Source organism: Thunnus albacares, chromosome 5, assembly GCF_914725855.1.
Source record: "Thunnus albacares chromosome 5, fThuAlb1.1, whole genome shotgun sequence".
Classification (NCBI taxonomy): domain Eukaryota; kingdom Metazoa; phylum Chordata; class Actinopteri; order Scombriformes; family Scombridae; genus Thunnus; species Thunnus albacares.
This window is the reverse complement of record NC_058110.1, coordinates 35,238,129-35,250,796: the sequence shown is the minus strand read 5'-3', so window position 1 is coordinate 35,250,796 and position 12,668 is coordinate 35,238,129. Positions and strand designations below refer to the sequence as shown.

Sequence of the window (12,668 nt, the reverse complement as noted above, 5' to 3'; positions counted from 1 at the left end):
TGGAAGAATTCTAACATCATTCCAATTCTGAAGACCAGTACACCTGAAATCCTAAATAACTATAACATTAACATCACTAGTAATGAAAGATGAGTCTGGGAGAGGTGCTGATGATGCAAAGTTATTTATTTTGAACTCTCTACATGAACATTTAGAACAAACAAGCACATATGTAAGATTATTTTGTGTAGATTTTTCATCAGCCTTTAATACAATGCAGCCACACATACTAATAAAAAAAAAACTCAAATCTTATTTCCATTTAAATCATCAACTCATCAGATTGATTAACAGTTTTCTCACTAACAGAACTCAGACAGTGGTTATAAATGGTCAAATATCTGAATCAGTTTCAATCATATTGTAAAATAAACAAACACTTTCATACTGCTGGAGCTTCTACCAGCTGATATTTTACTGCAACATCAGATATTTTGGTGGAAAAAACAACAACCAGGTACGTTGTCTCTGAACATTTCACCCATATGTTCAGTATCAACATTTTTGGAATTTAAATACATTAATTAACAACATAAAATGTATTCAGTAGGCCATTGTAGAAGATGTGATGAAGCCTTGTTTTGATCAGAAAAATTAAAAGTATGTTTCACACATCTAAACATGAAAACCAGTTAAATTTGACCCTAACACAATAGGAGGGTTAAACAATTTTAGCATCAGGCTGCAACATCACAAAATGTGATAAAAGTAGAGTCTGAATACTTTCTGAATGCACTGTAATATGCAGTTGAGTTGAATATGAATGTAATTTCTAGGAGACAGAGTTGGCTCAAAGTGAAGAAGAACAATATCAAACAACATCTACATTTATGAAGACAGAATGAACATTTCAGAATAAGCAAGTAAGAAGAAACATGATCAGTTGTGTATCATCAGCATAGAGGTGAAAAATAGCATGTTTATAGTTAATATCTGCTGATTAAACAAAAAAAAGAAAGAAAGTGGAACAAACTGGAACCTTGCAGCACATGTTAACCTGCACAGTACAGAATCCAGATCCAAATCCAAACATCATCATGTGTTTGCTGTGAGTGTAGAGTAGTTTTGGTCCGGATCCCTGCTGTCTGGATCCAGGATCTGGTAGACGGAGTCTTCATACATGGAGACTGGAGGACGGTTCTCATTGCTGACAGGACGGTTCTCATTGATGACACATAACTGAAAATAAAACAAGATTGACATCAAACCTAATATAGCAGTAACCACAGTAACAGCCCAGATATTGTGTTCTTCAATTGTTTGCTGATATTTTAGTGATAACAACTGGACAGGCCAGAGGTCTATTAACAATAATTATGATTTTATTTAATTATATTTTTGTTCATACTAGTGAAGTAGTTGCAGACATGAGATTGTTTATTCCTAACTGCAAAAATAAAATGTATAAATGCCAACAGTAAGAGTTAACATGAGACATACAGAGTTAAAGGAAGTCACCTCCATGTTTCTGCTGTCTGAGGTTCCTCTGGTGTTCAAACTAGAGTTCCTCCTCTTCTTCAGTTTGTAGAGGAGCAGCAGAACAACAGCCAACAGCACAACAATCACAGCCACACATACAACCAGAGGCCAGAAGTAACCTGAGCAAGAGACCTCAGAGACGGCTGGAAAGGAAAAGAGAGAGACATGTAGTAGTTTAAAAGTCTGGGATCTTTTGTCTTGTATTAGAAGCTTAAAGGTTCCCTGTGGAGTTTTTGACCACAAGTAGCTTGTTTTTACATCACATGTTAATAATTATCTTACATCATTAGAAACGGAGGATGTGTTTAAACATTAGACGTGAAGATAACAAGGAAATTTATTGTAAAATTAAATGTGAAATGTTTTCTTCTAGGTGCTGAACTGTCTTATGTGCTGAAACACATGTTGGACCATCTTGTTATTCTTATTAGACAACGTTGTTATGCTGAATTTGACTGTTTTAAGAGGACGTTTTGTTGCAGAGAGACAGTGATGGACAGATGGACAGACATGAACTGTCCTGTACCTGTAAACTGCTCTGTGGTTTCAGGGAAAGATGATGAAGGTGTGAAGCTTCCTGAACTGGAGATTAAACTCTGTGTTGTCGTTGGTGTGGAGGCTGATGGGACTGATGTTGGAAAAGGTCGGAGAGTCCAGTTTGGTTCTGAAGTGGTTGGAGCTGTGAACAATGAAAACACATTGAAACAATCAGATACTGAATCAATAATGCAGAGAAATGAGATGCTGCTCTAGACAGAAAGATCATATTGACAGCATCCATCACATACACAAGAAATACGCAGCATTAAATATGTTAATGAAGTAAATGATTAAGAATATTTGAAGTGGGTTTGTTCTATTAATCACAAGAAATTATTGTTATTTGATTTTTGATTATAGAAGAGTAAGAAAATAACATCCACAGGTTGGTTTTCTGACATTAAACATAAAAGCACAAATGTCTGAAAAGGTTTTTAAAATTCATACAAACTGATTGTTGTAAATTTAAAAACTAACATTATAAAGGCAACACATTTGACATCAGATTACTTTGTGACTCTACAAATGAGTTTCATCTTTAGAAACATTTTAGAGTATGATGTCTTGAACATTAAGGAACCTGAGGAACCGTTCTTCTCTATGTTACCTAATGTTAATAGAAATATAGAAAAGGTCCCAGGTTGGACAACTAGTATGACTCTGCCAACCTCAGCACTCCTCTTGTTGTCACAAATCAACTTCTGACTGTAACCCGAAAAATAAGATATTTGTTTCTGTCATGTCATTTCCATCCACTCTTTAAATTTTGTATTCAAAATTCTTTTTTTCATTTTAAATTAAAACAAAACAAGTTTTCATAATTTTAATGATTTAACAATTGATATTCATTGAACAGAAAATTAGATATAAAACTCACCATCGACAACAATGATCTGGAACGTGTAGGATGAATTTGGAGACGAAGCTCTGCCGTAACCACACCTGTACCGTCCTGTGTCTGACTTCTTCAGCTGTGTGATGGTCACATACAGTCCATGTACAGATCCTTCTCTATATTCAATGCTGTATCTGCCATTCTGAGCTCTGTTCTCTTCTGTTTCAACCAGGATGTCTCCTTCTTGTTTACATTCATCCTTACAGAAGAACTTCCTGCTTCCATAGACAGTATTGAGGCATCCACCTGTGACACTTCCTCCCACAGTTCCTGCACGGGAGAAACGAGTGTTTTCATCCAACGTTGCTGCTGAAAAGATGAACAATCAACAGTTACTGTCTGTACTTCCTGTAAGATGCTGCAGTCTGATCACAATATTTCCTGCTTCACATTTACACAGATCCACAGAGTCACACTGGGAGCTGCCCAGTTCAACCAGTCTGACTGCTGGAGTAATGATTTCATCCAACATTGATACACTGAGTCAATATATCATAAACGTCTCACATTCTTCAACAATTTAATGAGATTCTATCTGACTTCATTTATTCTTAAGCTTCAACATCATTAAATGGGATGAACATAGTAAATATATCAGGTTTTATGACTTTCAGTAGAAACTCACCATCTGTAATTATGACGTCAAAGTCACGGTAAGAATCTGGGACCGAAGATCCACCCAAACCACATCTGTACCGTCCTGAGTCTGACTTGATCAGCTGTGTGAAGGTCACAGTCACATTTCTTCTTCCAGAAGATCCGTCTTTATATCTGATGTTGTATCTGCCACTCTGAGCTGTGACACCATCTGTTTTAATGAGAATGCCTTCTTCTTTGCATTCTCCTTTACAGAAGAACTTGGTGCTTCCAGATGAAGTCAAGTGGCAACTCACTGAACCATTTCCTCCTTCAGCTCCAGCATAAAGGTTTATTGCATTGACGAGTCCAGTGTTTCCATCCTGCAGTGCTGTTGGAAAGATGAACAGTGAATACTGATGATCAATACTTTGTGTATTGTAGACTTACTGTAAACAGACTGCAGATTAATGAGGGCTAATCCATCAGTTCACAGAGAAGCAGAGATGATACAGAGGCAGCCATTAGCAAAGTTTTCACTGACTGTACAGCAGTTGCTGTTGTTCTACTTGTAGCTGCAGTTGTAGTCACAGTGTCTCTGTAACGTCTGTTTTTCATTGTTTTTCTTTCATACTTTCTAATATCAAACACATTAATGAGCAACAAATATTCATGATTGATGGTTCATAACAAGTTCTCTAAAATTGTTAACATTGCAGGGAAGGTGACTGGAAAGTCACAAAAACAACTTTGCAATATATTTGACAGTGCTGCACACAGGAAGGCTAAACATAGAACTGCAGATACCTCTACACTACACAACTACACTCAGAGACTGAGCTGCTCCCATCTGGCCGTCGATTCAGGGCCCCAAAGGCCAACCGGTACTTATACACAAAGTCTTTTATTCCCTACACAACACAGGCGTTGAACACAGAATGATGCATCAGGGAACACTTGTTATTTTATAAGATTTGCTCTCTGGTATTATTTATATAACCTATCTGCTGCTACCTGCCCATTTACACTATTGTATGTTGTATATTTTGTATGTTTTAATGGTGTGTTGTGCTATGTGTAGTGTATGTACTTTTGCTTTATTGTGGGAGAAGCCAAAGACAAATTTCCACTGAGGTGGACAATAAAGTCAATTAATCAATTAATTAATCAATCAATCAATCAATATGCTAATCTTGTATTAAATTACAAGATTAGATTATAGAGATGTTGTAATTAGTAACAGAATAATTTAGAGAATGACAGGAAAACTAATTAACATGACAGCAACATGAAAACTTGTGTGATACAAATCTGACATTTGTTAAAATGAACACAATGAATGTCCAGAAGCAGTTTGTGCTGCAGCTTTACAGACACAGTCAGGTAATCAGTCCTCACCTGATAAGAAGCAGAAGAACAGAACATGGTGGATATTCATTCTGAGTTTGATCCTGATGCAGAAAATCATCAAACTGTCAGAGAACTGCCTCTATATGTCTGTCTGATCAATCAGGAAGCTGACGATGCTTTAAGTTAACACTCCTCTCTCTCTCTCTCTCTCTCTCTCTCTCTCTCTTTCTCTCTCTCTCTCTCTCTCTCCCTCTGCAACATGAGTGATCTAGAGGAAGCATACATGTCTGACAAGTATTCAGGCACTAGTCCACTGAGCAGTGTTTTAATCGAGTCACTAAGTCTCGAGTCCTCAGTGTTCAATGTCGAGTCATCAAGGTTGAGTCTGAGTGGAGTTCCAGGATGGGCTCCGGTGCTCCACTCTGGCACAGTCAAAGAGCTGACATACAGATAAAAAAGGTCTATATTAAACATATTCATGATGCACTGATTGCAATTTTCTCTGCCGATTCTGATTTTCTTTCTTTCTTTCTTTCTTTTTTTTCGGACTTAAAGGTATTACAAATTGCGAGCTTTGTGTCTTCTTCACTCATGCTAAAGAACTTCCATACCAACGACATGTGTGGTTGTTGCTGTCTGTGCCGCAGCTGCTGCTGTGTGCGTGACGTGAACCATAGTGTGGCTATGTGCGGAATATTTGACAGCCAAAAATCAGATATATATTACTTCTTTATCAATTAACAAGTTCAAGTCCTCGTCTTCAACTTCCGAGTCCGAATGCAGTCAATGCTCGAGTTCAAGTCTGAGTCGAGTCACGTGTCCTGAAAATCAGAACTAGAATCCAACTCAAGTCTGAGTCCTGGACTCGAGTACTACAACACTGTCACTGAATGATTTCAACACCAATAAAAGGATCTTAAAATTGACTCTAAAACTGACAACCAATGAAGGGACTTTAGGACGGGTGAGATGTGTGCTCTCCTTCAGGTCTTAGTCAGTACACATGCTGCTGCAATCTGAATGATCTGCAGTTTATTTATAACTTTCTTAGATAGACCAGAAATGAGATCATTGCAGTAATCAAGCCAGCTAGTGATAAAAGCTTAGATAAGTGTCTCAGTATCTGCCTGGGAGAGAAACAGTTTCACTTGAACAATATGGGGATAAAAGGCAGTTTTAAAAGGCAGTTCAAAACAGTCTCAGCTGGACAGATGAGTCCTAAACCAATCTAAAACTGAGCCAGAGAGGCCAACACACTTCTGTAGACTGTTAATAAGGATTTCATGATCAACTGTATCAAAAGCAGTGCTTCAGTCTAAAAGAACTAATACTGAAAGTTTCTTGTCATCCATGTTTATTCTCAGGTCATTTAAATCATTAACTAGTGCTGTCTCAGTGCTGTGTGGTGAGGATGAAAGCCAGATTATAACTTCTCAAATATACAGCTGAAATTAATGTAATCATTTAGCTGTTTAAATACTAATTTCTCAAGAATTTTACTTAAAGAAAGATTTGAAATTGGCCTGAACTCATTTAGCACTAAAGGATCCAGGTTACTATCAGTTTTCAGTGGCAGGGGGAAACTACCAGTCAGCAGGGAGTGATTTACAATCAGCAGCACTTCATCCTCCAGACCAGAGGTTGTCAACGTGAGAGGTGGGCCTCATTCTGTATTACATAGTTTATATCAAACCTGATTTAGATTCATGATCAAAACTGCTGTGAAGGCTCTTATATAATGATATATAATAATTAATAATATAATATTTCAGAATAATAAAATAATAAACTATCATTTCAACTCTGTCTGAAGATAAGGACACTTTACTTTAACCAGCTCCATTTAGGATCTATGAGCACCATATAAACATTTAGTGAATATTTCATACTTTCTAATATCAAACACATTAATGAGCAACAACTATTCATGATGGATGGTTCATGTTTTGTTAAGCTGAACTAATTAAATGTTTTCTTCCTCTCACTCTCGCTATCTGTTTTATACATCAGCAGTTTCATGATGAAGCTGCTTTGACTCTGTAACTGTGATGAAACTCTAAAATGAATTTGACTGATGTCAGGTTTAAATCATAACTCTTTTATTTTAAGCTAAAGGAAGTAAAGTTAAAAGTAAAGTGAATGTTCATAGTTTCAGTCAGTTTTAATTTAATGTTGATTTGATGTTGAGAAAACGATTCAGATCAGTTGAAGACATGTAGTCTTAAAGTAATGTTTTAGCTTCCTTTCGTTAGTATTTCACACATTGATGACACATATTCAAACCTCTGTGGTTTCACTCTGTGTTTTAAGATCATCAGATAAACATCAGCAGCACATTCAGCAGCGTTTCACAGGCTGTTTCCGTAAACAGAGCATGGTCAAACTTCACTAGATTCAAATCATTCATTAGTAACAGCTCAGGGGTCTGTATCATGAAGAAAGATCAGATCAAACATGTCAGCAGCACAAATACTGAAGAACTAGCTTGATGAAAAAGTGGAATCATCCTTCTGAAACAAAATCCAGATTGGGAGCAGACAGACAGGCAGATAATCAGCTCAGAGGGTTGGAACATGATTGGAAGCACAATAGACAAGAGGCTGGTATAAATGCTAGGTAGCTAATGAGGAAATACATTACACTAATACAGTTTTATTTCTAAAAGACAACAACAACAGTGTCTCTCTGTCCCTCTTTCTCTCAACCCAACAGGTCGAGGCAGATGGCGTCCACCTAGAGTCCAGTTCTGCTTAAGGTTTCTTCCCATTAAAGGGACTTTTTACTTGCTGCTGTCACCAAGTGCAGCTCATGGAGGGATGTTGGGTCTCTGTAAATTAAAGACTACGGTCTAGACCTGCTCTATTTAACATGAATTAGATCAAACACTGGGCCTTTTTTCTTTTTACTTAGATCCTATAGTTGTTCTTATATTGTTTATTTTGGTAAAACTGGTTCATGTTGAAAATGTTAATCTTTGGCCCTGAAAGTTATAAAAGTAGTGTTATAAAATAAAAGTATGCATTCAGTATCTGCATGAGCATTCATTCTGAAACAAAATATAAGCTATTGCATACATTACTACAGCTATATAGAATAGGCAATTAACTATTTTATTAATTGTTCATAATGTAACTAACCTTTTCTTTTATTCATTTTGCCAAGGCATTTTTAGAAGGTAATGAGACAGAAAATGTTCCATAAACATTTTCACAAGTGAACCACTTTATTGTCCTATTGAAACTATATTTGTGGATAATGAAAACCAGTGTAGTCACGGGATGGATCAGGAAACTTCTGCCTTATTCTCAGCACCACAAATGATGATATTACCACCCGGACATGTTTATACATGTTGTTGTGCCTCCAGTTCACCATAGTCCTGCCTGTAGCTGTTGTACGCAGCCTGCAGGACCCATGGATGGAGGCACACTCCATCTAGTCCAGTGTGGACTGTCATGCATTGTATCTCTTCCTCCAACTCTGCACACTTGGTCATGACCTCATTTACACCAAAGTAGAGACACACTGACCAATAACTGCCTTGAGAAGACATGTTATTTGATAAAACAATAGACAGTTTTATAACTTAAAACCGTTATAACTTTAAACACTCTGTCCCAGTATCTTTTAAAATGTCTTGGAAAAATGTACCTGATTGACGTCCCTACAGCACACACTCTCCAAGCTTCTGGCATGGAGGCTCAGTGACAACAAATGCACCTGTTTATACAGACTCAGGTTTACTACAACACAAGTCAGGTTTGTAGCAGTTGTATTCATTTCAATAATAAACCTGGTCTTATAAGTAGTAATGCCCTATAACTGATTTGAATATAGGATTATCATAACGTTAACGTCACCCTATCGTCCACTCCCAGACTGGTGGCATCACAGACTGGTATATCATTTTTAGTTTGAGACCTTCTACTATAATCCACACCTCCATTGTTTTATGGACTATGATTATCTGGACATGCCATAAACTATCATCAGTGTTTCACTATTGCTGTTGCTATTTTCTTTCATTTACTTTCTCCTCCTTTATTCGCTCCATTATTGAAACTCTAAACTCGGCATACGTATGAATGAATGCTACCATATAATGTTTTTTTTCCCTTTGGCATGTACCTCCCATTGAATCTACAGGCAGCCAGGGATCTAGCATATTTACAAAGAAACTTTTAATTAATGTGCAGTATTCAATGTGCCACCAATATAGTTACTTTATACTTGTTATATTTGCATAATGGATATTTATCCCTCTGCTTTAACACTATTATAACTACTAATAACGTTGCTACTACTGTACTACTATAGTTTTGTAATGATTTCTCTGGCTCTCAGTTTGCATCATATGTGTTCCTCCTTTATTTGACAGCCTTCCTAAAACATGTTCATTACTTGACCACCAGAGGGCAATGTAAGCTCAAATGATCTCTGTTTGACTGTTACTGCATCCAATCCTGCCCACAAACATCCGGGTCAGTTCAGTTGAGCAAATTCAACTTGCCTATAACTGGTTAAGATGTGTAGGGGGTAGAATATGAATAACTTGCATACTGTCAGTTCAGTCTTGCATATATTGTTTGACAAGCAATTATGGTTACAAGACTCTAAACCAGTTAGAGAACTGATCTTTAACATGTACATTTTGCTTGTTCATTTTCATATTATAAATATTTGCACTTTGTCTACTTCAGCTATGTTCACAGTGCTCTCAAGGACAGGTGTTCCCTTGAGAATGTTTTTTTTCCATGTGGGTGACAGCACTGTCAGGTAGGGCTGGGCGATATGACCAAGATCTCATATCCTGATAACGATCCCTATCCCGACATAACACATTTTAATTCAATGTATAAATAGATGGTCGGCATAAAGCCGCCTCCGTATGTGCTTTTACAGCATGCTGGCGGAGGTCAGACTGATTAGAGCTGTAAACTCTGTCATGAGGGAGGACAAAGACGTTACTAGGACGAGGGGAGGACATTTCTCTTCTTTGATAACATTAAAAGTTAAGTTAGACTTTTCTGTTGGCTTCCTGACTCATTTAAAAAAAGACGAGAGAAAGAGAGAGAGAGAGAGAGCAGCTGTGGTCAAGTGAGCTAGAGAATGAATGAAGAGAGGGAGGGCTGGTAGTGAGAAAGCCGGTGAATCAGATCAATAAAACATTATTTTCTGATTGTTTCACAGCAGTTACTCTAAATCACAAACACACCCACACCGACACACACCTCCGCTCAACCCTGCAGCTGTAGCAGAGACTCTCACACACTGAGCTGAAATTAAAAGAGTGCACATACATTTGGTAAATAACATCAATAAATACAGTCTGTATTGCGTTTTGCCGTCATTTCTGGTTGCCGTCTCGCTGCTTCTCTCCTCTTCCTCAGCGCGGGCGGGGCTCAGCCCTCCGCATATGTGCAGCTCAGCAGAAGAGACAGACAGCGGTGAAGAGTTGACAACAACTAAACTCATTATGTTGCTGTCATTGCAATAAAAGCTTTGCGAGTATAAATTAATCAATGTAATCTGCACAAAAGATGGACAGACTCCAAATGACGAAAAATATTGCCATGATTTGCGTCATAACGATATAAACAACAGAGCATAATATGAAATGATAGACATTTTTCTCTCGTCACATGATGTATATCGTCACATCGCATATCTTTTCTATTATTTTTATTTCTGTTGGCTGGACTGCACTGCGCTTTCCAAATGAATCGGCGCGAGATGATGGAAGCGGAGGACAGCAGCGACGCAGAGCGACTGTGTTTCTGCTCTGAGCTCTGACGCTCTCAGCTCTGCTGTTAAATGTTGTGAAGTCATTCAACTCCTGTTGAAACAGACATGTACCAGCGTCTCTGCGTCTCCTCCTCTACCGTCTAGTGTGATCAACTCTCCGGCTGGCAGCGCTGTCAGCAGCCTGCAGGAGAGACGCTCCGCGGTGTTTTTGGATGTTATAACTCAACTAGTACCAGGATACAAGCTTTTTATTTCTCTGATGTTTTCACATCACAAACGATGAACAACAGCATTAAAACACGAGTCTTGCAGGTAAAACATGCGACTCATGCAGCTGATGATGATCAGTTCTCCAGATCCTCTGTGTTGCAAAGCTGCTGTGCTGATCCAGTTTGACCTGCTGTGTGTCTGTGGTCACCCGCCTTCCTGCTTCACTGCCTTGAGTTGAGATTGTCAACTAGAAGTCTGTTTGTTGAATTTAAAAGTAAAACTGTCTTTCACTCAACCAGCCTGTCTGAGTGTCTGCATGAGGGTTCTGCTTCCTGTTGTCTAAACTGGTTTTTTTCAGACGGACCCAGACCTACAGCCAAGACAGAGGGTTATGATTTAAAACCTGACGGGGCGCTTCTATTTTAATTGGCGCAGCTTCTGTCGGCTTTACGGTAATGGTTTGGTGGATGAGGAAACGCACAGACCAATAGCATGCGAGTTAAGCCATACCACGTGATACCACTCAGCCAATCAAGTTTGTGTGTTCCAATGAGGAAACATTGCGACTCCACAGTGCAGACAGATGATGAAGAGTTGGAGGCAAGACGAGTGAGACGGAGAAAGAGAGAAAAAGACGAGTGAGACGGAGAAAGGGAGAGAAAAAGAAAGAAGAAATGGCGCTCTCCAAAAAAGAAAAGTGTATAGCGAAAATAGAGCATTAGATCAATTATCAGTTTTCTTACTAACAGAACTCAGACAGTGGTTATAAATGGTCGAATATCTGAATCAGTTTCAATCATATTGTAAAATTATTGACAGTGTTATTCTGTCTCTTCTCAGTCAGTTGGATCAATCACATGAACTCATAACACCAGAGCTGTGGACTGGTGCGACAGATCTGTTTTAGATTCACATGTGTCCAAAACTAAAGAAATAGTAATCTCACCAAAACACACAGACAGTTCCAACAATCATTCTTGGCTTCAGTAAGTGTTGAACTCGTCCAGACCTACAAATACTTGGGAACTGTGTTTGATGACAGATTGAGATTTAGTGACAGTACAGATGTTATTGTGAAAAAGGCTCAGCAGCGTCTGTGCTGTAAACCAAACTCCATTAGAGTCGATCAGAGAATATTGACAACGTTTTATTCCTCTTTTATTGAAAGTATTTTAACTGCTGGTTTATATTTGTCAAAAGGACAAGAGCCCATTGCAACATGTTGTTAACTTCAGCTCTAAAATTATTCACAAAACACAAAGATCCCTGTTACAGCTTAATACTGAACAAGTCCTCAACAAAGCAGAGAAGATTATCAGCAACCACACACATGATGTCCTCCATGACTACTTTAACCTGATACCATCAGGAATGTGTTTTATATCTCCTGCATGTAAAACAAACGGAAGGAAGTTTTTTTTCCCAGAAAATCAGACTTGTGAATTCTAGAAATGACCTTCATATACGACTAAACTGTTTCACAGTGACGTTGTCTTATCAAACATAATCTCTGCCTGGATGATGTTCACAGTAATGAATGAAGCTACATTTCTATGTGTCTCTGCAGTGGGAGGGAGGAGGTCGGGGTGGATGGGGGGCTACAAGATGCAGGACTGTGACAGCAGAGACCCGGGTTCACACCCCTGATCATCATCTGGTATTTGGTTTTCCAGGTTTTCCAGGTTTTGGTAGGAGAGTTTTTAGGACCTCTCTTAATGAGGTAGGAGGAATTTCAGTGACAAAAAGCACTATAATAATATAATATAATAACAAATGAAATGATGGTGGAATTACTGTGCTGATGAACTGAGTGATGTGTTTCAAAGATATTTCAGTTCTCTTTAGACTCTGAGGTTGTTCCTGATCTCTGGAA

General features: G+C 38.2%; 2 protein-coding genes across 4 annotated transcripts in view; both read right to left on the bottom strand.

Annotated features, from left to right (window-relative positions):
* LOC122981768 (polymeric immunoglobulin receptor-like) overlaps positions 1-12,668 on the bottom strand; it is a 724,120-nt gene that overhangs the window by 668,399 nt on the left and 43,053 nt on the right. The window contains exons 4-5 of one of the 2 annotated variants that reach the window (XM_044350512.1): positions 2,006-2,107; positions 1,459-1,598 (exon numbers count right to left, since the gene is read on the bottom strand). In XM_044350512.1, the coding sequence (XP_044206447.1) occupies positions 1,459-1,598; positions 2,006-2,107 (242 nt within the window). The remainder of the gene's footprint in view (positions 1-1,458; positions 1,599-2,005; positions 2,108-12,668) is intronic. The other variant, XM_044350511.1, reaches the window with a different exon arrangement.
* Positions 2,799-5,023, bottom strand: LOC122981802 (polymeric immunoglobulin receptor-like). 2 transcript variants are annotated; one of them, XM_044350581.1, is made up of 3 exons: positions 4,889-5,023; positions 3,540-3,881; positions 2,799-3,223 (listed from the first exon to the last, which is right to left on the bottom strand). In XM_044350581.1, the coding sequence occupies exons 1-3, from the start codon at positions 4,956-4,958 to the stop codon at positions 2,880-2,882; spliced, it is 756 nt and encodes a 251-aa protein (XP_044206516.1). In that variant the 5' UTR covers positions 4,959-5,023; the 3' UTR covers positions 2,799-2,879. The 2 variants fall into 2 exon arrangements, with proteins under 2 accessions (XP_044206516.1, XP_044206517.1); XM_044350582.1 differs by having other exon boundaries at positions 2,799-3,220.